Source organism: Bos grunniens, chromosome 5, assembly GCF_055505025.1.
Source record: "Bos grunniens cultivar Pamir isolate PY7600 chromosome 5, Bosgru_T2T1.0, whole genome shotgun sequence".
NCBI classification, from domain to species: domain Eukaryota; kingdom Metazoa; phylum Chordata; class Mammalia; order Artiodactyla; family Bovidae; genus Bos; species Bos grunniens.
Genome location: NC_141169.1, coordinates 72,525,958 through 72,553,332, shown reverse-complemented (window position 1 = coordinate 72,553,332; position 27,375 = coordinate 72,525,958). Strand labels below are relative to the sequence as shown.

The window sequence follows — 27,375 nt, the reverse complement described above, 5'->3', positions numbered from 1 at the left end:
AGCACTTTTTCAGATTGATTTTCTCAGGGACCTGTTTACCTGTGTTTCTGGAACTTTCTTTCCTCCCTGAGGTTCCCTTCATGAGCTTCTGGGTGGGTTCTCAGATTGTTTGAGGTGGAACTGAACCAGGTGACCTCTTCACCCACCCCACCTCAGGGCCTACATTTTGTCCAGACAGAGAGGAGACAGTCAGCCCTCCCCTCTGGCTGCCAGGAAAAGCAGGGGAAACGAAGGGGCTGAACCTCCTGTGGCTGGGCCAGCCAAGTGCCAGGAGCCCCACATTTGCATTCATTGGACAGAACCAGGTTTTGATCACGTGTCTCACTTTGCTTACTCTCATACAACCACTTTGGTCTCTCTCTCCCTTTGCTCTCTGTGGCCCAGACTCTTTAATGTCTGTGGGAAGCAGGCCAAAATCTCTCGGCAGCACCAAGGCCCCCCCTAACCAGGCACCACTGCGGCTTTCTCACTGCCTCTCTTCCTCATTCTGCTCACTGGTGCCTCTGAGGGTCTTTGGAGAGCTAATACTTAATTCAGATGATCGCTTATTTATAGTGACTTTCCCTTAGGTTCTGCATCTTGGTTCCCCCACATGTTGTTTCTATAAGCATCTATCTGTCCATTCTTCAACTATCTGTATACCTGTTTGTCCAGTTACCCATCTGTCTAAAACCTAACTCTTACCTCACTGCTTTTTTGGGGGAGGGGTTTTAAAATCAGTTTAGAACTAGGTTCCTTTCCCCCCAAATACCTTCATGAAATTTAGTATTTCATAATACCAATAATAGTAATAATAATAATAAAGTCCTAAATATTAAGCACTTGCTACACACACACACCCCTGATGCTGAGAGTAGGACCATAAAGAAAGCTGAGCATGAAAGAATTGATGCTTTTGAACTGTGGTGTTGGAGAAGACTCTTAAGAGTCCCTTGGACTGCAAGGAGGTCAAACCAGTCAATCCTAAAGGAAATCAATCGTGAATATTCATCGGAAGGAGTGATGCTGAAACTGAAGCTCAGTGCTTTGGCCACCTGATGAGAAGAGCTGACTCTGGAAAAGACCCTGATGCTGGGAAAGATTGAAGGCAGGAGAAGGACAGGACAGAGGATGAGATGGTTGGATGGCATCACTGACTCAATGAAAATGAGTTTGAGCAAGCTCTGGGAGATGGTGAAGGATGGGGAAGCCTGGTGTGCTGCAGTTTGTGGGGTCTCAAAGAGTTAGACATGACTGAGCAGCTGAACAACAGCTACCTCACTTTATCCTCATGGTGGCCTTTGGAGTTACCTGTTTCTATTACAGAAGAAACTAAAGTTCAGAGAGGTCCAGCAATGCAGGTTACAGGATTTGAACTCCTGGCTCCTGAGCAGTCCATACTCTATAAAACAGATTCTCCTGACTTTGCTAATTCACCCCTCATTTCTGGGATACACATCTGCTACCCCCACCACCCTTCTGTGTCGCTTCTGGTTTCTTCTAATCCTTACTTTAACTGTTCTTTGCTTATATTTATTGGGAAATGACATTAAGAATCTGAAAGTAAACAGGCTCATTTCACTAATTCTTACTACTGCTCTGTAGTATTTGTGTGGAGGAAACTTTGTTGCCTCAGAAGATGAGACATCTCAAGAGGGTTTGGTATGATGGACAGAGCTGTGTCTTGGATCAGAAGAGCAAGGATCAAATCCTGGCACCACCTCTTATTACCTATGGAACTTTGAGCATATGACTCCGTGTCCTTGGTTACAGTTTCTTTCTTTGCAAAATGGAGGTAGTAATAGCAATATTACTGTGTTCATCACATTGTAAGATTTGGTTCATTTTAGTTAAATCCAGGAGGACCTTGGATCTGGGTTGACTGATTTGTAAAGGAGAAACTGGCAGATGCATGGAGTGTTTTCTACCTGCCAACTCTCCCCCAACAGACACCACTGCTCGATGAAGGCAGGCTTAGCTTAGGGCAGCTTCATCATTGTCCATGCAGCAACCAGAGCTGGCAGCAAGATGAAACTCACTCGGTAGCCCCAAAGGAACTTTCAGTTCTCACATTCTGTGGGTTTGATACGAGTCTACTTAAAGAGGATAGTAAATTATGGATGAGGTGGTTGGATCGCGCTAGATGAGCTGAGTTGGTAAATACACGATGGAAATAAAACCAAGACCCACCATCAAGAGAGTGCTGAATTCTATTCTGGCAATCTCTGGAGTTGTTCACTAGAGCAACTATTTTCCAGTTGTGCCCCTAGAGCCCTGCTGTTCCACAGGGGTACCTGGGGTTGCAAACATCAAGCATTTTGGAAGAAGAGAGATGGGGAGAGAAAGGAGGAGGAGAAAGAAGAGGAAAAGGGAGAGGTGGAGAGGAGAAAAGAGAAGAAGGGAGAGAGCTTAACTCATTCCTTCTCTGTATCAATAATTCTCAACCAGGGGTGATTTTGCCCCTGGGGGCCATTTAGCAATGCCTGGAAATGTTTCTGGTTGTCCCAACAGGGGGATGCTGCTGACCTCTATGAGAAGAGGACAGGGATGCTTCTAAACATCTTAGAGTACACAAGACAGCCTTCCATAACAATGAATGAATTATCCAACTCAAAAAAGTCAATGTGCCAAGGTTGGGGAACCCTGTACTAGATTGAAGCAACTCCAAGATGATTCCTTTTGTGCAGGGAGCCCTGTGGGCCCCTAGAGACAGGAGGTGGTACTTCAGTTTATGATGATGTGGGCTTCCCAGGTGGCTCTGAAGAAACTTCACCTTCCCTTTTCCTTTTACTCATCACTAAAGGCCTCAGGACAGAGAAGGGGCAGGGACCTTCTCCTTCATTCTTACAAAAATGTCACGGCAGAGGTTTCTATGATTTCCCGAAGATCCCACAGCGAGGAAGTTGCAGAATGAAATAGACACCTCCTGCTCTTGGATCTTTGTAACACAGCCTACCTCAGTCAATGTGAGCCCTGGTTGTGCACCCAGCAACCTGCAACAGAGGCCCAAAGCCAGGTGAAACCCCAAAGGGCTGGACCAAGCCTGGTGTTGTGTAGAGACCTGCGATTTGTTATAGGCGAGTATGATAAGACATGCAGACACAGAAATGACTGTCATGAAGGAAGAATTGTCTCATACTCATAGTCCCCTAAAGCAGGAGGCACAGAATACCACGGTGTGGGGATCCCATGGGGAAGCATCATGGCCAGTCTAGAGGCAGAGGGAGCAAGGGGAAAATGTGGGCAAGAGCCTTTATTATTGTGGTTCCACTGAAAGGAAAAGGCAAGGCATGGTAAGCACATTCTAGATTGACTAATCTGAATAATTTCAGCAGGCTCTGGGGTGTAGGGGCTGTCCCTGGTTGTCTGGCACTTGGCCCTGGGTTGTTGGGGGTCGGGGGAGATAGTGGCCCAGAGTGAGAGCCTACTTGTTGCTGTTCAGTCACTAAGTCTGGTCTGACTCTTTTCCACCCTGTGAGCTGCAGCACGCCAGGCTTCCCTGTCCTTCACCATCTCCTGGAGTTTGCTCAAACTCATGTCCATTGAGTCAGTGATGTTATCTAACCGTCTCATCCTCTGCTGCCCACTTCTTCTCTTGCCCTCAACTTTTCCTAGCATCATGGCCTTTTCCAGTGGGTCATCTCTTCGCATCAGAGCCTGGTAGAGAAGGTCATTACAGTATGGGCTCTGGATGGTTGTCTCACGTTTGACAGGTACTCTCTATGGCACGTCTTTACTTTCTCCAGGTTCTGGCTAACTCTGTGAGAGGTGGTCCATCCAGGTTCAGTGAGCCTGAAAGATATGAAAGCATCAGAATACAGAAAATAAGACCTGGTTAGCACACCTCTCTAACCCCAAAGCCTCACCATACTGCTGCTTTTTAGCCATCTTTTGAAATAAACTCTTTTGTTTCTAACTAAGTCTTTTTTTTTTATTTTTAAACTTTACATAATTGTATTAGTTTTGCCAAATATCAAAATGAATCCACCACAGGTATACATGTGTTCCCCATCCTGAACCCTCTTCCCTCCCCATACCATCCCTCTGGGTCGTCCCAGTGCACTAGCCCCAAGCATCCAGTATCAGTGCATCGAACCTGGACCCAGTATTTAAGCAAATTACAAAGTAAAAATTACTCTTCTGTTTGATGCAGAACCTTTGAACCTCCAGAAAGTATCCCACTCCATAGACATCCTCTTTAGAAGAGATTCTCACTCCCTCCATCCTGCTGCTCTCCTAGCCTTGGGTTCTGCCATGGGTTGGAAGACGCCTAGGGGAGTATTTGAGAGCAGGGATCCTGTAGCCAGATGACTTGTATTTGTATTCTTGATCCATCACCTCCCAGCTGTGTGACCTTGGGGAATTATATTTAATCTCATGCCTTAGTGCTGCCAACTATAAAGTAGGCATAATGATAATATCCAGGAGATGGTGAAGGACAAGGAAGCCAGGAATGCTGCAGTCCATGGGGTTGGAAAGAGTAACACACAACTTAGTGACTGAACAACAACAACAACGATAAAAGGACCTACCTAATGGGCTACTGTCAGAATTAATACACACAAAGCCGTTAGAACAGCACCTGGCACATAGTAAGTGCTTAACCATTATATGTTGTAATCCTAATGTAAATATAATTAGTGATATTAGATTACAAACAGTCTATATTATAATGTTGCTGCCAGAGCTACCAAGGTCACACATACGCTTTTCAGTCCTCTTGCTACTAGCCGTGCTTAGTACCATCACTCCTTCTGTGTCTTCCTCTCCAAAGACCAACACCCCTGCTTCTCCTGCGTTTCTTCATTCCTGCTACTTCTACCATTGCACCCACTGGGATAACCATTGCCCCCTCTGCTGCTGGGCATTGCTGCCATCAAGTGAAAACAATGTCAACTAGATCGTGAGGGTCAAAGAAGGTGTGAAGAAGCAGAAAATGATAGGAGCCACGGATGGGCCACCATGAACATGTTCAGTCTCGTACCCTCTTTGAACTTCCCTTGCTCCTAGTTTAGGGGAGGTTAGTAATAAAGTCCCAGGCCTGTGGGGCCATTATTAATGAAGTTGTACAGTGGTTCTACAATTGTGTTGTGTTTTTCCTGAGCCTGCAGGGTCAGAAATGGCCCATTACAGCTCTTGGTGGTCCTGGATGTGTAGATACCCTCTTGACTCAGGAATGACATTGTTTCAGCAGCTCATAGGGGCTGCCTGCCTCCGGAATGTGGACAGAGAAGCCTCCTCACCTTTGCTTCCCCGCACGGGAGTGCATAGACTGCAGGGGGCTCCTCTCCCCTGACTCTGACCCTGGAAATCCCCATTTGGCAATTAGATTCACGCTGACTCTGGGCTCTATCTGGGTCACACTGTCTTGAAACTGCTATGGCCTCTTGGGAAGAAAAGGAACATCTGAGAAAGGAGAACTCGGCCTTTAAAAATTTAAGTCTCTATTGAGGAAAAGGAATTGGGAAAACAGCCCTTTTGCAAGGAGGAAAATGGCTTTGGGTTCTCCTTTCCCAAGCCCAGCCTTAATTTGGAGATATTTCACAGTGGCCTTTTGAAGGGGTGACCAGTTCATACCAAGCTGCCTTAAATGCTTGGAGCAAAAGCCTGTGGGGACTTGCAAATCAACCCCGGGAAGAGAAATTAGCTGTGTCTTGTCTCAGAACTCCCGAAACCAGCTCCAAAGTAAACACATAAGCTGTGCCGGCAGGGAAAGCATGGCCCCTTTTTCTTCTTCATTTTAGAAACTCCATGTGTGCATTATTTTAAATAGGCGCCAGCACACGAGGCCCTTTTAACAAGATTGAAAACAGATGGGGCCTTAGGCTGTTCAGTAGCTCTCAGAAACTGACATGGGAAGTGCTAAGCCATCCTGTGTCCAGGCGACGTTCGTGTTCTTGAAGCACAAGTCTGGCCAGGCCTCTCATTCCCAGGGAGCAGGAGTCTGCTTCCTGCATCAGGTGTGTCAGCAGGGGAAGGAAATATCTCCTTTCACTGCATTTACCCGTGTTTGCATTTACTTAACCCTCTGGCAGCCTGAAAGAAGAGAGGCTTGTGCTAGCCTTAAGACCCCATGCTTCTGGAGCTGAGAGCATTGGGTTTTAACTTATCATTCATGGGATTGTTACTCCCCACAACCCATGGCTCTCCAGAGGCTCCCAATCTCACTGTAAGTGATGGCCAGAGTCCTTCGCATGGCTATACACCCTTCATGGTTAGACTTCCCTGGCCTTCTTCCTGCTCTTGTCTTTCTTGCTTACTCTGATCCAGTCACACTGGCCTTCTCACACTGTTCCCTAAAATCAAACACCAGGAAACAAGTATTGATGAGGATGTGGAAAGATTGGAACCCTTGTACATTGCTGGTAAGAATGTAAAATGGTATAGCTGCTACAGAATACAGTATGGTGGTTCCTCAAGAAGTCAGACAGAATCACCACATGACCCAGCAATTCCAGTCCTGGGTATATAGCAAAAGAATTGAAAGCAGGGATTCAAACATGTTTGTTAGCCCATGTTCATAGCAGCATTATTCACAGTAGCCAAAAGGTAGACCTAAAACCCAAGGTTCATTGACAAATGGGTAAACAAATGTGGTATATCCATACAATGGAATATGATTCAACCTTTACAGTGAAGGAAATTCCGACATATACTACAACATGGACAAACTTGAGGTCAAATAAGCCAGATGTAAGAGGATGAATATTGTAAGATCCCACTTGTATCAGGTACCTAGAATAGTCAAATTCAGAGAGACAGAAAGTACAGTAGCAGTTACCAGCAGTTATGGAGAACGAGTTACTGTTTCTTGGACACGAGGGTTTTGTTGGGGATGATGAAAAAGTTCTGTGGTTGGATGGTGGTGATGGTTGCACAACAAAGTGAATATATTTCATGCCACTGATTTATACACTTAGAAAACAGTTAAAATGGTAAATTTTACATTGCAGTTATTTTATCACAAAGAAACAAACTTTGAAAAACTCAGGCAATCACACCCTGCCTTGAGCTTTTGCTTTTCTGTTCTCTTTGCCTGGAACCCCCTTTCCCAAGGTATCCACATGGCTTGTTCAGATTCTTTGCAGCAGTGTCACCTTCTCAGAGGTACTCGACTGCCCTCTCTGAAATGGTACTCTCCACGCACACTTCTCAGTCACTCTGTGTCATGTCACTTGCTTCATTTTTCTTCACAGCATTTAGCACCCAGAATGCTGACACTCTGGTCCTTCTGAAGTGTCCAGCACTAAGCTCAGGCTGTAGGGGGCAGCAGGGACTCCATATTTGGGGTTTAAAACCAGCCATGTTTTCTGAGGCCCAAGCAGAGGGAGCAGCAGGCCCTCATCTTGGCGCTGGGCTTTACCCTGGTCCCTGGATGTGTGGACTGAATCAAGGGAAGGAAGGTAAGAGGAAAGACCCCTGGGAAGCAGCTCTAGGGAGAGAAGGTGAGGCCCAAGCTGTGGGTAGCAGTGGGTAGAAAAGGAGGGTTGAATGGTTTTTTCATTTCTACAGCACTGAAATGGTGTTGGACGTGTGAAATGAAAACCAAATAAAGGAAAGCATGTTAAGGTAGGATAGAACATTTTAATTTCTCAGAGCTTTGATGGATGAGATGTTCTTGTCATCACAAGTTTCCGTTTGGGAAAAAAATCTACAGAAATAAATTACATCAGCCCTACTTAAGCTCCTTCAGTATCTCTGCTCACCATACTCGACAGCATCATGCCTGCTTCATCTCTAGGCTCATCATCCCACCCCGAGCAGCTCTTCCCAGAGCTCCAGCCTCACCACCTCACCGTCAGCATCACACCCACCTGTGATACAACTGCCAAACATGGACTCTGCTTCTGCACCTCGATCTCCAAGCCCCTGAACCCATTCATCAACCATCTGGAAAAATACGGGGAGACGTTCACATGTGCTTTGTTTAATCCTATAAACACACATTTCTGAGAATTCAGCAGAATGGTACTTAAACCTGTGGAACCCAGCACAACAGTGAAGAGAAGTAGATGTCAAGGGGACACGATTCATCCTTCTTTAATACGTAGCTAAGTTGTGGTCTTAAAATCTCTGAACATTTGCCCGATCTGTCACAAGTTCGTTGCAGGTGGCAAAATTCACTCCTAGGTCTCTCAACCTTATAAAAGCTCTGGAAATGGGGAGAGATGAGGCTCTGACGATCCTACCATTCTGGGGCCATTCCCACCCCTTAAAGCTTCTTTCTCCCCCTCCCCTCCCCATCCTCCTTCCCCCATTCTCCCCCCACCTCCTCAATCCTCCTCCCCATCCTTTGTCTCCCCTTCCTCCCCCATCTCCTACCCTCCTCTTCCTCCCCCTCCTCCCTCTCTCCTTCAGCAAACACTTTCTGTCCTTCGGACATTATCAGAAGCTCTCCCTACCCTTCAAGTTTTCCCTGGCAGAGGGAAAATGACAGTGGATGTTTTACTTTGATTTTCAGATGCTGCTGTTTCAGTCTCTATTCTTGGCACAATAGTTGCTCAAAAAAAGAATTAGTTGTTAAGTTAATGAATTAATGGATGACTCGAGTTCAGGTAACTTTGTGATCTTGGCCAAGTCATTTTCTCTGTTTCTCATCCACTAATGAGAATGCTAATACCTACTCTCGTATCAGGAGGTCATTGTAATGATCAAATTAAAGAACATAAATGTGATATCTAACATTGATTATTCATTTTTCACTTAGGCACCTTGCTAAGGACTCAAGTGGATATTAATTCCATTTAATGGAATCCATTAATTGCAATGCTCACACCTGCCCTAGGAAGGTACCATTCTTTTTTTTTTTTTTTGGAAGGTACCATTCTTAACCTCATTTACAGATGAGGGACTGAGGCTTAGAAAGGCTAACTTGTCTAAAGGTGCACAACAAGTAAGGGGTAAAGCTTTGATTCAAACTCATGGGGTTCAATTCTAAAAACCTTCACATGCCAGCACTTTGTAAACTGCAAGTCACTGCTACTGATTTTTTAAAAAATAATATGGTGAACTCCAGCTAACTTTGGATATTTTATTACCTGAACATTTAGGAATGTAGGTGTTGTCATTTTATTTGTCTCTATTTTATGTGTATTTTGACATGTTTTTACCTCTCCCTTACCTGCCTTCTACACACACACGCACACACACAGAGGAATATTAAGATTTTTTTTGATGAGCATAGGTGCCTTTGCATCTGCCTCCACAGCTGGGTGTTTGGCACGGGAAGTGGGCAGTACTGCCAGGCAGCTCTCACTGACCCAGGGGCCCAGACCTTTGCTCAGATGCCTGGTACTGCTTCTGCACAATATTTCCTCCTCTGGAAAGGTCCATTGAATGAGTCTTCAGACATTCAAAGCCTGTTTTGTCTGCAAGGTGAGTCTGTACTGGTGGAAAAGAGCTCAGCCCCGAGATGCCAGCCAAGGAAGTCACTGAGCCCACCAGGCCTCAGAGCTGAAAACATGGCCTATGCGGGAAACCGACAGGAAGCAGTTCTTGCTGAGAGCAGGCTTTGGGCCGCCTGCCAAGTACTTGGTATCAGCAGGGCAGTTAGAAGGAGCGGAGCGGTGAAAGAGGGACCTGTGGGCTTCCCCAGCAGACGCTGCACACTGACGTGGGAAAGACACAGGAAGGTGTAAGAATTAGAGCTCTGCGAGTTAAGACTTGAGTCACCCCAGATAAGCCACTTGGTACAGTGTGAAGGGTGTCAGCCTGGGTTTGGACCCCAGGATGTATCTTTGGACAAAGTTACCCTGCTTCCCTGGGCCTCACCTTTGACATCTGCAAAATGGGCATCTGTTCATTCAGTGATATTCACAGAGCACCTGTGTTGTTTCCCCAGACACTGGTTTAGGTGCTGGGCTAGAGCTCTGGGCAAAACAGACAAAATCCCTGCCCCTGGAGCTTCCATTATAGTGAAAGAAATGGACGATTAAATATTCACTTGGGATGGATGTAAATATTTACGTCAGAGGGTGGTGAGTGCTGTGGGGGAGGATTAAGCAAGGAAATAGCTTGGAGCACAGCAGGTGCTTTGTAGGAAGGTGCCACTAGGGGCGCCAGGGAGCAGAGGTGTGCTGCCAGGTCTCAGAAACAAGGTTTAGCGGCTGAGGGATTGGAGGTTGGTGTCTGCTTCCTGTGCTTGATAATGGGAAAGAGGCCAGCATGGCATGGCGATGACAGAGTGAGTTGAAACAGGGGCAGACAGGGAATGGTGGAAGGAGGTGTCAAAGAACCTAAATCCTGTAGGAGTTCACAGCCTGCGTAAAGCTTGGGTTTTCTGTGTTTAATGTTTTATTATTGTTGCTGCTGTTGTTTATGCTTTTAACGAGTCTCTATAAGACCCTGTGAAAGAACTTAAGAAGTGAAGAAGAGACTCCCCTGGTGATCCAATGGTTAAGACTCCATGCTCCCAATGCAGGGGGCCCGAGTTCAATCCCTGATCAAGGAACTAGATCCCTCATGCCACAACTAAGAGATCCTCCATACCGCAGCGAAGATCCCAAGTGCTGCAACTGAGACCCAGTGCAGCCAAGTAAATTTAAAAAGAAAAAAAGAAATGAAGAAGATCACAGTGCATGCAGAATGCTGATTTATTTTAAAAGGAATTTGTTAATAACACACTTTCCTTCCCAAGAGTAAACATAACAATCTGTTAGGGATTAGGGTGGAATTTTGATGAAAACTTGTTAGAGGACTCAAGAATGCCCTAATCCTACCTTGACAGTTACTACCACCACCCCTTTTGCAGGTTCCTAGAGTAGACAAAAACACAAGGAGGAAGAGCAAATAAGTTTTAGAGGGCCTAGGCCCACCACCCCTGTGCAGGGTTGCCTGAATCAGCTCCAGACCAAAGCAGTGCAGCATCTTGCTGCTGCTGCTGCTAAGTCACTTCAGTAGTGTCCGACTCTGTGCGACCCCATAGACGGCAGCCCACCAGGCTCCCCCATCCCTGGGATTCTCCAGGCAAGAACACTGGAGTGGGTTGCCATTTCCTTCTCCAATGCATGAAAGTGAAAAGTGAAAGTGAAGTCGCTCACTCATGTCCGACTCCTAGCGACCCCATGGACTGCAGCCTACCAGGCTCCTCCGTCCATGGGATTTTCCAGGCAAGAGTACTGGAGTGGGTTGCCATTTCCTTCTCCTTGCAGCATCTTACCTGTAATGTCCCATTTATGAGTGTTACTTACTAAATGTGCTAAGTTGCTTCTATTGTGTCAGACTCTTTGTGACCCTATGGACTGTAGCCTGCCAGGTTCCTCTGTCCGTAGGATTCTCCAGACAAGAATACTGGAGTGGTTTTTCATGCCCTCCTCCAGGGGATCTTCCAACCCAAGGATCAAACCTGCACTCTTATGTCTCCTGCATTGACAGGTGGGTTCTTGACCACTAGCGCCACCTGGGAAGCCCTGTGAAAGTGAAGTCACTCAGTCGTGTCCGAGTCTTTGCAGCCCGTGGACTGTAGCCCACCAAGCTCCTCCTTTGGGATTCTCCAGGCAAGAATACTGGAGTGGGTTGCCATTTCCTTCTCCAACTTAGACTAAATACGTATTGCTAAATAATTTTGAAGTACCACAAACACAGTTAGGAAAAAAGAGCAGGACATCTGGGTCTCCTTGGAATCAGAGTTCAGTGCTGCAAACTCATGGGAGAGAGGGTGGCTGAGAGCAAAATGGATGCTGAGGGTGGCTTCTCTGAGGAGCTACAAGGCAGGAGAGAGGAAGTTAACATGAGGACCACCCAGTTCAGCAGGCACTCAGCTGGAGAGAAGCAGAATGTCGACTCCAGAATCACACATGATTGCCTGGTTTTCAACCCAGCAATGACCTTGCCCACTGTTTAAGGCAGCATTATGATGTCCTGAGCACTAGATTAACAGTTCCTCCTTATGAGGTGAGAAAGCGTAGAGAAAAGGGCAGAGGGTGAGAAGTTGTTCTAGCATTAGGAAAGGTCCTGGAGGCTGCCCACCTTCTGCCATCAGCCCAGTATCTATGTGTCTCTCTTGTCTCTCTCTTTTACCCTCCTGCAAATTACAAAGGGTGTCTAAGGCCTTGGAAAGGGGCAGACTGTAAGGGTTTAAGGGTACAGTCTGGACCAGATAGGTCTTCACTAACAAGAATTTCCAGTATCTTATCAGCCTCCCTTGGATTCCAGAACAATCTGTCTGCCAGCATCTTGTCTTTCTCAGGAACTCTGGACAACAGCTCTTTGTGTTGAAATCCCCCCTCCTTCAGTCAGGCTTCATGGTCAAGGCTGATAGCTGCTACCTCCACATTCCCACACATTTTCGGTTTCTTGTGTACATTCCAGTCACTCATCCAATTCCAAGTCCCAATTTCAGTTTCTTTCGCATTGATCTGTTGGCCCAATAGCATCCTTCAACTTACTATAATAATGATGATTGCAATCACCATTTTCTACTCCATCATCAACAACATTATCATTGCAAATGCAATTATCGGTAACTAAACGTGAATACCCCATGCTTTCAGTGATATTATCTGCTTGGCATCACATACTTTCTAGGTTCCACTGAGAACCCATGAAAGACTCTCAGGAAACTGAATGCATTCCATCTTGTTTGTGTGTGATGTGTGCACTCATGAGTGTGTGTGCACGTGTTTTCCTGGAGCTGGATATGTATTTAATTATAAACAGGTGCTTGTATTTCCTTGTGATAGAGGGTGCTATAGAAGAGGTCTTGTTAATGGATATGATTCCAACCATAACTAACTGAGTCTGGAACTTAGAAAGTGCTATGTAAATACTTGTGGTTAAATATTTATCAGTCTCTTATAACACAGCCCTTCGTATTTCCCAGTGGTCTCCCAAAGATGACTATACCCTAATCCCTGGAATCTGTGAAAATGATACTTAGAAGGGAGATGATGATGTGATTACAATTATGGACTTTAAGAAGAGTATCTCTGATTATCCAAGTAGGCCAGTCTGACCACAGAAGCCCTTAAAAACAGAACTTTATCTGGCTAGAGAGGAAGATGTGACAAAAGGGAAGTCAGAAAACTTTGGAGAATAAGGACTTGACATGCCATGACAAGTTTGAAGATGGGGAGTACAATGTGACAAGAACTGCAGACAGCCTTAAGGAGCTCGGACAGTCTCCCAGCTGTGATCAGCAAGGAAGTAAAACCTCAGTCCTATAGCTGCAGAGAGTTCAATTCAGCAAACTTGGAAGCAGATTCTTCCCAAAACCTCCCAGAAAGAGTCCAGATGGCTGATACCTTGATTTTGGCTTTGTGAAACCTAGAACAGAAATCAGCTGAGCTAACATGGACTTCTGATGTGTATGGAGCAGTGAGACAATGCATTTGTGTTGTCTGCGGCTGTTATATTTGTGATAATTTGTTGTGGCAGCAATAGAATACTAATACCCTATAGAGTACTGTTCCTTCACAGGGAGTTCAAAATCCTCAGAATTGGCCTCCCACCCACTTTTCTAGCTCTGTTCTATTGTGTTCCTCCACATACTCCATGCTCCAACAGCAGAAGGCATCTCACTGCTTCATTGCCCCAGAGCCCTGCGGCTCAGCTGTGCTTTTGTTCATGAAAACTTAGATTGGGTCTTTCTCCTCCTTTCTACCTGGAACCACCCTCCTCCTTGCTGTGGTCTAGTGGATCTGGCAGTGGGGCAGTTTCAGAAGGTGAATTATTTAGCATATGTAGGTATTGTAGTTGTCCACTCATCTACAAAGTATAAAAATAACACTTCATTCCACAAGTACGTTTTCAGTACTTCCTGTGTACCAGGAACTGGATATAAAGCGGTAAACAGCTTTCTAATAAAAGTATGATTGCTTGGCATTTCTTTTTCATAAGGTATGCTGTGGTAATAGTATTTTCGTTCCATGATCATTGGGAGACACTGGTTAAGAAAGAGAGGTGAAAATGAAACAGACCATGGACATAATTGACTCAGTTGATGATAACTCATTTTGAAGATGAAGAGGATTAAAGTGGAGAGAGAAAGAGGGGTTTGCCTAAGGCCATACACTTGGTTGGTGCTAAATCTGAAATTTAGATCCCTTGACCCCAGACCTCAAACCAGTTTCTTTTCCACTATTCTTTGATTCCTCCATGCAAATGCTTAATAAAAGTCATGAACAGAAAAACTCGGATAGTCCAGCATTTTCAGGTATCGTTGAGATCAGTGTTGAAAACCTCCCACACCCGGTTTTAGCAAGTGTAACAAAATACAAAGACCTTACATATGCTGCTGTGAAAACCTGCCTGTCTTCACTGGTGTCCATGACCCAATAATTTCACTCCTAGGAATATACCCAAAAGAAATGAGAGTGTATGTCCTTCAAAATAGATGTAGAAGAATGGGCATAACAGCTTTTTTAATAGCCAATGACTAGAAATAGTCCAGGTGTCCATCATCAGCAGAACCAATGAATGTATTATTGTACAGGAGGGCATGGCAACCCTCTCCAGTATTCTTGCCTGGAGAATCCCATGGACAGAGGGGCCTGGCAGGGTACAGCCCATAGGGTCACAAAGAGTCATACACGACTGAAGAGACTTAGCACACACCCCTGTGCAGGCACTGAAGCCCTACACAAAAATAAAATGATTTATTCTAAGCCCAACAGCATGAGTGAATCACACAGATATAGTGATGAGTGAAAAAATGCAAATACCAAAGAGTATATACTCTGAGATTCATATGAAGTTCAAGAACATACAAAACTAAGCTATAGAAATAGAAGATACCCAAGTGGTAGCATCATGGTGTGAAAGTTGATGTCAGTTATATTGAAGTTGACAGAGTACTCAGGGAGGCTGGAATTGTTACCAATTTTCATCTTGATATTAATTGCTCATGCTAAGTTGCTTCAGTTGTGTCCAACTCTTTGCAACCCTGTGGACTGTAGCCCGCCAGGCTCCTCTGTCCATGGGCTTCTCCAGGCAAGAATAATGGAGTGGGTTGACTTTTCCTTCTCCAGGGGATCTTCCCAACTCAGGGATCAAACCCATGTCTCTTATGTCTCCTGCGTTGGCAGGTGGGTTCTTTACCGCTAGCACCATCTGGGAAGTTGATATTGATTATGCAAGCACAGATCAATTAAGATCCATCAATCTGTAAAAATTTGTGAAATTTAATTTAGCTATCCCTCTTTTTTTGAGGCATTCTTCTAAGGTTTATAATAGCTTTAATTAATCAAGATCAATGAGTTTGAGTAAACTCTCTGAGTTGGGGATGAACAGGGAAGCCTGATGTGCTGCAGTCCATGGAGTCGCAAAGAGTTGGACATGACTGAGCAACTGAACTGATCTTTAAATAATGTTATACCACTTTATATACAGTGTAAGGACCTTTTAGCAGTACATTTCCATTTCCATCTTTGTGTTCTTGTTACACATTCTACTTCTTCATGTGTGATGAACTCCCATAATTCATACTATTGTCTTGCAGTCAATTATTCACCTTGAGAAGCACTGACACAAAAGGAACAGACTTCCTTCCAAGTCCGAGAGTATTTACAAATGTACTTTTTATGGCAAAATGTAAAGTGAAAGTAAGGTGCCTACAGGCATGGCAGACTGTAACAACTTGACTCTAATTCAAATTAAGAAATCTTTGAAGAAAAAAGTCATCAGAGCACAGGCTCAGTAGTTGTGACACATGGGCTTAGTTGCTTCAAATCATGTGAGATCTTTCCAGATCAGGGATTGAACCTGTGTCTCCTGCATTGACAGGTGGATTCTTCACCATTGAGTCACCAGGGAAGCCCAGCTATAATTCTTTGCCTCTCTTGATATAAAGTATATTTTTCCCCTCTGATTGCTTTGAAGGTTTTCTGTTCATCACTGGTTTGTTAGTAAGCTGATTATTACGTACGCTGGTATGGTTTTCTTCATATTTCTTCTGCTTGGGAGTCATTAAATTTCTTAGGCCTGTAGGTTTATAGTTTTCATCAAATTTGAAAAACTGAGACTGAGGGGAGCTTCTGCAAAGTTGAGAAAGCTCTAGGTAAACTAGGACAAATTGATCATCCTAGATCCAGAGCACACTGTGATCCAGGGCTCGTTTAGCCCCACTACTAAATTTTTGAGAACTCGACTCTTGCTACAAAGTCTTTACACTTACCTGGTGAGAACACGAACTATCCCCAGCCTTGTGTGTGTTATGGAGTACGAGTCTACTCTTTTCTGATAGTTATGTTACTGGCCCTGAGAAATTTCCTTTCGTGCATGCTCATATCAGTACGCAGCCAAAGACTCACAGATCTGCCTGGAGGCCTTTTTCTGTACAGTTGTATCTTTACTCTGCCCTGCAAATTCTAGCCACCTCTGCTGCTGCTGCTGCTAAATCGCATCAGTCGTGTCTGACTCTGTGCAACCCCATAGATGGCAGCTCTCCAGGCTCCTCTGTCCCTGGGATTCTCCAGGCAAGAATACTGGAGTGGGTTGCCATTTCCTTCTCCAATGCATGAAGGTGAAAAGTGAAAGTGAAGTCGCTAAGTCATGTCCGACTCTTCGCGACCCCATGGACTGTAGCCTACCAGGCTCCTCCACCCATGGGATTTTGCAGGCAGGAGTACTGGAGTCGGGTGCCATTGCCTTCTTCAGCCTCCCTGAATTCTAACATTTGTCTCTTCAGCTTAGTCAGACTACGGGCACTGACTGCGTTCTCCTACACCTGAAAACTGCCTCCAGGCAGTCAGCTAGGGCAGTCACAGGTAATTTCATGTGTTTCCTTTCTGCAAGGTCATAGTCCTACAATGCCTGTTGTTCAGTGTCTGAAAACTATTAATGTATTTTGTCTGGCTTTCCAAGTTTAAGATGAGAGTGTAAATATAGTCCCTATTACTCCATTGTGGACCTAATTAAGGAGAAATCTTTACTCTTTATATTGTATGCCTTCATATTTTAAAAATTGTTTATGTTATAAATATTTGAAAAGGTTTCCCTTTTTCTGGTTATACCCTTTTTTATGCATTTCAATTTACTCTCACTAAGACAGTTAAATATTTGAATATAATACTGATAGCTGTTTATAGACATCTTCCTCCTATGTATGTCTCAGCTCTGTGCTAGGTGTCTCATATACACTATCTTGAATCTTCACTCACCACTGATATCATTGCCTCCATTTTAGAGATGTCAAAACTGAGAGTCTAAGCAGTCAGTAACTGGACCAAAATCATCACATGTTGAGCAGTTACTTTTAAATGTAGTTGCTTTGAATATTTATTTATCTATACCAGCATGCCTAGTATATAGTAAAGAGACATCATATTAGAAATAATTGGGACCAAAATGTCTTTGAGGTCAAAAGGTTAACTTACATCAGAAAATGCAGAAACATGACTCTCATAGTGGTGCTTTATTTTGTGTGTGTGTGTATACATGCATTTAAGTATGTGTTTGCTGAAGTGGATACAGGAGCCTTACCTAAACCAGTTGACATTCTTTGAACCCTGACAGCTTTGCATGCAATACTAAAATTGGATCCAATTTCCAAAATTATTTTATTACATTCCTAGGATTATTGTAACAAATTACTACAACTTGGCGGCTTAAAATAAAATAAATTATCCTCTCAGAGGCCAGAAATTGGAATCAAGGTGTCAACAGATCTGTACTCCCTCTGAATACTGTGCTTCCTTGCTTCTTCCACCTTCTAGTAAGTCCTGTTGTTCCTTGGTTTTGGGGCAGTGTAACTCCAGTCTGTGCCTCCATCTTCATACAGCCTTCTTTCCTGGTCCCTCTGTCTCCCCTTCTCTTCTTTTATAAATACACCTTATTATATTTAGGGTCCACTCTCATCCAGTATCTGAGAGCCTTAATTATATTTGCAAAGACTCTGTTTCCATACAGTCACATTCACAGGTATCAAGGGTTGGGACTCGGACATATCTTTTAGGGGAATCCATTTAACCACTACAGTCTATGAGAGCTCTCCAGGCCCTGATATTTAGGATTCTACCAGCAGGGTCATCCTGCTGTCTTGAAGGAGAGATGGTTGGATACTTCTATGTTCATTTTCATGGTTGTTGAAATTTTTAGAAAGATAAAATTGGAAAGTGTCGTTTCTTTGCTACTCCAGCTATCTGTGCTTGATCTAGCAGAGGCTTGCTGCCCTATAACCCAGGAATCTACCTCCTAAAATTACTCATAAACTATGACTAGGAGACAACTGCAGACACTCAGATCTGAACCAGATGAACTTCTGACTTGTATATCCAAGCCCGAGGGTGTCTTCTATCCAGGTATTTCTCTTTCCATTTAAGCAGCAAGATAGCCTCTGGGTCTTTGCCATCTAATTGGAGATTTTACCATCCAAGATTCTGACTCACTCCTTTTCTTCGTATATCTTGTGCCCAGCAATTCTGTGTTGCAACTTTGTTTTTTCTCCACACAAGCAACTTTTCTCGCTAATTCTTCTTTGTAATCTTAACCAGTGAAATATCTTGAACATGATGGGCTGAATTTTTAAGGCATTAGATTTAATAACTGGGTCATTACCACTGTTTACCAACCTGGCCTCATTACAGAGGTCTTTGCTTTTCACCTTTCCACAGTATAATGAGGTTATTAATTAAAACAAGAGACACAAGCACTCTGGATTTGCTTTAATGCCATCTGGGAAGATAGCTAGGTCTTTGGTCATAATTTCTGGTAAATGATTCCAAGGGGATACATTTATATCACCATGAAATGATATTTCCCTTCAATGTAAACTTGTTTTTCTCTTTGAGTGGTTTATTTTTAGGTCCCTAAAATTCCCAGTTGCAGTCCACCTAATGCCTTATTTAGCTAAACAGTGGGGACAGTGGGGTGCTGCAGTTAAAAGACCGGCTGGAGCCAGACTGCCTGGGGTTAAATCCTGGCTCTGCTACCTACTGTGTGACAGTGTGCAAGTTATTTGATCTCTCTCTGCCTTGGTTTTTCATGTAGACAAGTATGAGGATTAAATGAACTCATACGTATAAAATGCTTAGGACAGTACCTGGCACATAGTGAGTGTTGCATGTATGTGAGCAGTTATTTTTATTCATTAAATCCAAAGAAATAGCTTTTGGTTTCTGTATAAGTCAGTGTAGTATTATGCATTTTCTAGAGTGGGGTTACAGGTTGAATTACGTCTCCTAAAATTCATGTGTTAAACTCCTAAGGCCCAGTGCCTCAGAATGTGACCTTATTTGGACACAGGTATGTGGAGATAGGATCTTTTCAGAGATAATCAAGTTAAAGTGAAGTCAGTAGGGTGGGTCCTAATCCAGTATTACTGGTAGAATGGCTACAGAGACTTGCATAGAGGAAAAACATACTGATAAGAGACAGAGAGAAGGTGACCATCTACAAGCCAATGCGAAAAACTTGGAACAGAGCCTTCTTGCACTGCCTTCAGAAAGAACCAGTGCTGCCCACATCTTGATTTGGGACTTGTAGCCTCCACAGCTGTGAGAAAGCACTATTTTCTGTGTTTAAGCCACCTAGTGGGGTACTTTGTTATTATGGCAAACCTAGGAAATGGTTATAACATCAAGTCACTACCCCCAAGAAGCATATAATCTGGTAGGAGGGATGTATTCCACAGGAAAGGGCTTCCTAGGTAGTGCTAGTGGTAAAGAACCCACCTGCCAATGCAGGAGACATGAGAAATGCAGGTTCGATCCCTTGGAGGAGGGCATGGCAACCCACTCCAGTATTCTAGCTTGAAAAATCCTGTGGACAGAGGAGCCTGGCAGGCTACAGCCCATAGAGTTGCATGGAGTCAGACATGACTGAAGCTACTTAGCATACACACATTCTATAGGAATAGCAACAGAGATTTTTAAAGCTTGCTCAACCAAATAAGCCAACAAAAAGATGAACTTAGAAGGATATAGAAATGTCTAATAAAACACAAATGTGACACTGTAGTTGGTACATAAACATGAAGAATACTCCTTAGTGGGGACCAAAAAAAATAATACTGCTTATATCTCTTGTCTCTGCCCCTCTCTTGGTAACTATGGAGTTTCTCTATACCACTACCTCCTATCTCTCTCTCCCCCTGCCTGTCCACTCCCCTAGAGTTAGAGTACCTTCTTCCACCTTCGAGGAGGTAGAAATTAGTAGCGATGTAACCATGGATGTGTCCCCATGCCTCTCTGCATCTCAGCTTCTTCATCTTTCAAAAAAGGGAAATAAATAATATTACTAATTTCACATGAGATTTAAATGTATATTTGGCACATATAAATGTTTCGAGTCATTGGCATCCCCAGTATTTTGTGAATCCTTATTGTTTTGCTTTCTCTTCTAGGCCGAATTCTCAGAGTTGAATCTAGCTGCCTATGTTACGGGGGGCTGTATGGTGGACATGCAAGTCATGAGAAATGGAACCAAGGTTGTGAGGTAAGGAAGACCAAGGTGCAGAAAACCTTCATTCCAGAGGTGTGTATGAAGTACCTTCAGAGCCAACCCCTCTGTTTGTTGCCTGCAACCTAACGCCTGTACTGCACATGCTTTCTTGTATAGAATGTATGCTTCCAAAGAGTTTAGGTGTTATTACACGTTAATGACTAACGCACAAATAATATGGGGAAGCAGCTGAGTACCCTGGAATGATCCCTGGGCTTGGGGAAAGAAGACTTGGGTTTCATTTCTGACTTTGTGGCTCTGTTCAGTAATATTATTTACTCTCTCTTGCCCTCTGATTCTCATCTGCCACATGATGATAGTGAATATGAAAGTAGAAGGCAAGTATGTGAGAACGCCCTATTGTTAATAATTATAAAGTGCTGTACAAATATAAGAGATTTTTTTAAATAGGCTGCATCCTTCTTCCAGCAGTAGGGAAGAATAAATGTTCAGAGACTCTCTTCTCAGGACTTCACACCTAAAAGTACTGGATATAATATAGTAATACTGGATATAATATTAATATATTAATGGATATATAATGGATAATAATGGGTAATTATCCATTATATTATCCAATAATACTGGATATAATAGTACTGGATATAATATTCCCACCTACCCACCCAAATCTGTAATATATGCTGAGCTAGACAGGACATGAGGGAATTCTTCAGAAGCCCAGGAATGTCAAGAAAGTATAAATCTGGAGGAGCAATAAAGAGCATATTAAAACATTTTTATCTAGTTAAGTACTGAGAGAATGATACAGACCAGGTCTTGTGAGGATTCAGATGGAGAAGAAATAGGATTCATATTTAGGAAAGTAGAGACAATAGGAATAAATTTGAGGAAAATGTGGTATTTGTTCTAATGGGCGTTCTATGTGTTTTAAGAATAGGAAATAGTTCTGATACAAACGAAAAAAAAAGGGAGTATGTTTAGGAAATTGTAATTCAACTAATTCAGCTATCATTTACTGAGTACCTGCTGTGTGCCAAGGAAGACACTACATGGCTTCCTATTTCCAATAATGGTTGACCAATTCTAGATTATCTGGAAACAGCTTCAAAGCTGGTTGTAAATAATTATACCTTCAAAGCCATCAAAGAGTTGACATGGTAGTAACTTGCCAGGAAGAGAATGATGGGGAAGTGGAAATCCAGAGAGAGAAATGAGTACAAAAGCTTCATTTTTGCTGTGAGTATTGCTAAGTTCAACAAACTTGAAAATTGGTTTTGATAGTCTAGCAGGGGCAAGGGAAAAAGAAATCAATACCCAGGGTTACTTAGGATGTAATGGTAGGGCCTCCCCAAAATAAGCTGAGACCTCAAAGGACTACATCTCAAGGTAAATGTGAACCATAGGTATATGAGTCCTCACAAGTAACTGCAGCTTGCGTTGCACTTTGATTGACCTTCCAGGGAACCTCGAGCATTATTCTTAATTTATGGTAATCCCTACATGCAAGAAGTAAAAGCAAATCCTGTGTAGTGGAAGGCACTTTCATCCTCGGCTTCAAATAATTATGCAGATCATTTTTTGTATAATGTCTAGTACATAGTGAAAAATAATAAGGCACGGACATCATGGATGAGAAGAAAATGAAAGTGAAGTCGCTCAGTCATGTCCGATTCTTTGGGACCCTGTGGACTGTAGCCCACCAGGCTCCTCCATCCATGGGGTTCTCCAGGCAAGAATACTGGAGTAGGTTGCCATTTCCTTCTACAGGGGACCTTCCCAACCCAGGGGTCGAACCCAGGTCTCCCGCATTGCAGGCAGACACTTTAACCTCTCAGCCACCAGGGAAGTCCATGAATGAGAAGAAACAGGAAATATAGACAGCAGAAAGATACCCTCAAAAGACACCATATATTGGAATGATCAGACACACGTTCTTAAAAGAAAAAAATCCTACATATTAAGTTGAAAATCAGATTGGAAGATGTCTGCAATGAATAGGAAACTATAAAAAAATGACAGAACAAATTTTATTAAAATCAAAAAGAACGTCTAGAAAGGAAAACTACAATAACCAACATTATTACAAATGTTGTGTTTAATGACATATTAAACAGCATTGAAAAGGTGCTAATGAAGTGAAAGTATTTTATGAAATAAGCAAAATAAAAATATTCAGGAAGACCTCACTGAGGGAAATTGTAAAGTATGTACTTCAAGAAAAAGAAAATGATCTCATTATAACATAAAGCAGCATGAAGACGTGAAGAACAAAGAAGGTGGAAATGTTAATAAATGTTATCTCCAAAAAACAGTAGTAATAATAATATCTTACGGATTTGAAAAATATATGAAGGATTAAAATATACCACAGTAAGTAGATTCTGGGGTTAAGTAGAATTAAGATATTTTGAGGCCCTTGTATTATCAAAGAGGAAACTGAATATATTGATTATTAATAGGCTTCAAGAAGTTAAAAATGAAAATTAAAGAATAATAAAAGGTTATCTCTGTGATAATTATTAAAAATAGAAATGAAATGTAGTACTTAAAGGTGATAAGAGAAAAATAGAAATAATAAGAGAAGACAAAAGGAAAAAAGCCAATGCAGAACAGGTATTATAAATAACACCACTAATGTGATAAATTTAAATCAATATATATCAACAGGCTGATAATCTGAATGGTGTGTACAGCGGTACTGGTTATTAAAATACTGAAATTTTTCTATAGAAATTGGTAAATAGTCCCTCACCTGAGCCCACTGAATGTCTTCAGCCACCCTTAACCATAGATGGGCAGGGACATTGGACTTCTCTTTGTCCCTCAGTTCACAGCTCTTCTGTCCCCCATCTCGTATCCTTGTTTCTCCCATGGTCAGAGGATACCCAAACATTGTAGGGGAGATTCACCCTTGGAAGCAGTAGTGGATTCAAGTTGTTGTTGTGGTTCAATCACTAAATCATGTCTGACTCTGTGACCCCATGGCCTGCAGCACACCAGGCTTCCCTGTACTTTACTATCTCCCAGAGTTTGCTCAGATTCATGCCCATTGAGTTGGTGATGCTCTCTAACCATCTCATCTTCTGCTGTCCCCTTCTCCTTTTGCCTTCAGTCTTTCCCAGTGTCAAGGTCTTTTTCAATAAGTCAGTTCTTTGTATTAGGTAGCCAAAGTATTAGAGCTTCAGCTTCAGCATCAGTCCTTCTAGTGAATGTTCAGGGTTGATTTCCTTTAGGATTGACTGGTTTGAGATCCTTGCTGTCCAAGGACTCTCAAGGGTCTTCTACAGCACCACAATTTAAAAACATCAATTCTTGGGTGCTCAGCCTTACTTATGGTTCAACTCTCACATCTGTACATTACTACTGGAAAAACCATAGCTTTGGCTATATGGAGCTTTGTCTGCTAAGTGATGTCTTTGCTTTCTAATATGCTGTCTGGGTTTGTCATAGCTTTCCTTCCAAGGAGTGAACAACTTTTAATTTCGTGGCTTTAGTCACCATCTGCAGAGATTCTGGAGCCCAAGAAAATAAAATCTGTCACTGTTTCCACTTTTCCCCCATCTATTTGCTGTGAAGTGATGGGACTGGATGCCATGATCTTAGATTTTTGAATGTTGAATTTTAAGCCAACTTTTTCACTCTTTCACCCTCATCAGGGGCCTCACCAGGGCTTCCCTGGTGGCTCAGATGGTAAAGTGTCTGCCTGCAACGCAGAAGACCTGGGTTCGATCCCTGGGTCGGGAAGATCCCCTGGAGAAGTAAATGACAACCCACTCCAGTACTCTTGCTTGGAAAATCGTATGGATGGAGGAGCCTGGAAGACTCCAGTCCATGAGGTCTCAGAGTTGTACACGACTGAGTGACTTCACTCACTCATCAAGAATTCACTGTCATCAAGAACCTCTTTAGTTCCTTTTCACTTTCTGCTATTATAGTGCTATCATCTGCATCTCTGAGATTGTTGCTATTTCTCCTGGAAACCTTAATTCCAGCTTGTGATTCATCTAGCCTGGGGTTTCACATGATATACTCTGTATGTAAGTTAAATAAGCAGGGTGACAATATATATCCTTGTTTTACTCCTTTCCCAGTTTGGAACCAGTCCATTGCTCCATGTCTGGTTCTAACTGTTGCTTCTTGACCTGTATACAGGTTTCTCAGGAGACAGGTAAGGTGGTCTGGTATTCCCAGCTCTTTAAGAATTTTCCACAGTTTGTTGTGATCCACACAGTCAGAGGCTTTAGTGTAGTCAATGAAGCAGAAGTTGATGTTTCTCTGGAATTCCCTTGCTTTCTCCCTTGCCTAGAATCAGAATATCCCACTGTTTAGGAGGGAGAGCCTGGGACCCAAGCCAAGTCAATGAGAATTCATGTGAGACCTTTGCTGGAATTCTTGGGTGAGAGACATATTTGTTCTGCTGGGGCTGCTGAGCCAGTGGAATGGTCTCCTGGAGCTGCTGGTGGCCATGGCTGTTTGTCCTGGAGGGAAGGATCTGCTAAGAATGAAGCAAAAGCAAAGGAAAACACAGCAAAGATAGAGAATAAGAGTCAGTGACCTGATGATGTTTTTCAAGCCCTTGACTCCAGGCTCATCTCCAAACTAGAGCCAAAAAAAAAAGTTCTTTTTGATGAAGCCAGCTTGACTTGCACATACAGAATTCATGAATTTTTATCTACTTAACCCACACTTTATAGCATTTCCTATGTGCTAGGCACTGTCCCCAGCACTTAACATGTATTGACTCATTTCATCCTTTTCAACAGCCCTGTAAAGTGTGTACTATTACCATCCACTTTTCCCAGATGAGAAGACTGAAGTTGGGTAATGGAATCAAGGTCTCCAGCCAGTAAGGGATTCAGGCCTAGGTACTTGGTCCCGTAGTATTTGTGTCACCACTTACTGGTCTGCCTCTTTAACAAGGGGAAGACTGTTTTGTAGTTAGAGCTGCTTAAAGAGGCAGTAAGAGCTTCCCAGGTAGTGCTAGTGGTAAAGAACCTGCCTGCAGGACACATAAGATACACGGGTTTGATCTTGGGTTGGGAAAATCCCATGGAGGAGGGCCTGGCAACCCACTCCAGTATTCTTGCCCAGGGAATCTCATGGACAGAGGAGCCTGGGAGGCTGTGGTCTGTAAGGTTGCAAAAGTTGGACACAACTGAAACAACATAGCACGCGTGCACACAGAGAGGCGTTAAAGTCGTGTACATATGAGCAGTGCACGGATACCATTAGACAAGTATTGAGGTCCCAGAATCTGAATTTTAGACAGTGGGAGGGGAGCTTGGAAAAGTAAGAAGATACTCATTAGTAAAATGAAAACAAAACTGATGAAAGAAGTGAAAGCGTTAGTCCCTCAGTCATGTCTGATTCTTTGTGACCCCGTGTACTGTAGCCCTCCATTCTCTTCTGTCCATGGAATTCTCCAGGCAAGATTACTGGAGTGGGTAGCCGTTCCCTTCTCTAGGGGATCTTCCCAACCCAGGGATTGACCCAGGGTCTCCTCCAATGCAGGCATATTTTTTTTTTTTTTTTTACCATCTGAGCCATCATAGAAGCCCCTATAAAACTGATAAAGGTAAGTATTTGGTCAGATAAAGACTGCGTCCCTGGTGGTTCAGATGGTAAGGAATCTGTCTGAAACGTGGGAGACCTGGGTTCAATCCCTGGGTTGGGAAAATCCCCTAGAGAAAGGAACGGCTACCCACTCCAGTATTCTTGCCTGGAGAATTCCACGGACTGTATAGTCCAGGGGGTTGCAAAGAGTCAGACATGACTGAGCAAATTGCACTTTCACTTTTTAAGAATACTCTATGCTATGCTATGCTAAGTCGCTTCAGTCGTGTCCGACTCTGTGTGACCTCATAGACGGCAGCACACCAGGCTCCCCTGTCCCTGGGATTCTCCAGGCAAGAACACTGGTGTGGGTTGCCATTTCCTTCGGATACTCTAATACTGTAGTAGTGGTGTGTAAATAACTTTTAAGTCTAGTAAAAAGGTTAAAAGGCAAAAGTGTTAAAAATAACAATAGCCACAATGATTCATTAATGAATATACAAAAAAAGATATAAATTGTGGCATCAAAAACATAGACTGTAGGGAGGGGCAAATAAAAGAGTAGTTTTTATATGCAAATAAAGTTAGGTGGTTGTCAACTTAAGATAGACTGTTGTAACTATAAAATGTTTTATGTAAGCCTCATGGTACCCATAAAGCAAAACCCTACAGGAGATACACAAAACAGAAAAACAAAGAATTCAAAGCAAACTACTACTGAAAAGTAGGCTTCCCAGGTATTGCTAGTAGTAAAGAACCTGCTTGCCAGTGCAGGTAGATATAAGAGACCCAGGGTTCGATCCCTGGGTTGGAGAGATCCCCTGGAGGAAGGCATGGCAACCCACTCCAGTATTCTTACCTGGAGAATCCCATGGACAGAGGAGCCTGAGTCCGTGGGGTCACAAAGAGTTGGACACGACTGAAGCAACTTAGCATGCAGGCATAGAAAAGTATCAAGTCATGAAGAAAACCAGCAAGGGAGGAATAAAGGAACAAAGAAACTGCAAACCTGCCAAGAAACATTTAGGAAAATGGCAGGGATTTCCCTGGCAGTCCTGTGCTTAAGACTCCATGCTCCCAATGCAAGGGGTGAATGTTTAATCCGTGCTCAGGGTACTAAGATCCCACATGCCATAGAAGATGGCCTAAGAAAATAAAACAGTAAATAAACAAAATGGCAATGATACTTTAAATAATTACTTTAAATGTAAATAGATTAAATTTTTCAATGAAAAGACATAGGATGACTGAATGAATTAAAAGAAAAAAGATGTTGCTTAAAAGAGACTCACTTTAGCTTTAAAGACATACTTAGACTGAAAGTGAAGGGATGGAAAAAGATATTCCATGCCAATAGGAACCAAAACAGAGTAGGGATAGCTGTGCTGATTTCAGAGAAAATAGGCTTTAAGTTAAAAACTGTAGTAAGAGACAAAAGTGACATCATGCAATGAAAAAGCAATCTATTTAGAGGATCCAACAATTGTAAATATATATGTGCCC

The 27,375-nt window shown here is 43.1% G+C and overlaps 2 protein-coding genes across 6 annotated transcripts in view; one reads left to right on the top strand and one right to left on the bottom strand.

Annotated features, from left to right (window-relative positions):
- SYN3 (synapsin III) overlaps window positions 1-27,375 on the top strand; it is a 496,131-nt gene that overhangs the window by 69,795 nt on the left and 398,961 nt on the right. For all 3 annotated transcript variants that reach the window (XM_086401179.1, XM_086401180.1, XM_086401182.1), the window contains exon 4: window positions 20,258-20,349. In XM_086401179.1, coding sequence (XP_086257305.1) covers window positions 20,258-20,349 — 92 coding nt within the window. The remainder of the gene's footprint in view (window positions 1-20,257; window positions 20,350-27,375) is intronic.
- LOC147372399 (uncharacterized) overlaps window positions 3,204-27,375 on the bottom strand; it is a 33,444-nt gene continuing 9,272 nt past the window's right edge. The window contains exons 1-3 of one of the 3 annotated variants that reach the window (XR_015164050.1): window positions 20,037-20,124; window positions 7,794-7,869; window positions 3,640-3,771 (exon numbers count right to left, since the gene is read on the bottom strand). Coding sequence is in view for 2 of the 3 variants with exons in the window: in XM_086401195.1 (XP_086257321.1) it covers window positions 3,713-3,771; window positions 7,794-7,869 (135 nt within the window). In the remaining variant the exon portion in view is untranslated. Of the gene's footprint in view, window positions 3,772-7,793; window positions 7,870-20,036; window positions 20,125-27,375 lie in introns of those variants that run through there. The other 2 variants (XM_086401195.1, XM_086401194.1) reach the window with 2 other exon arrangements.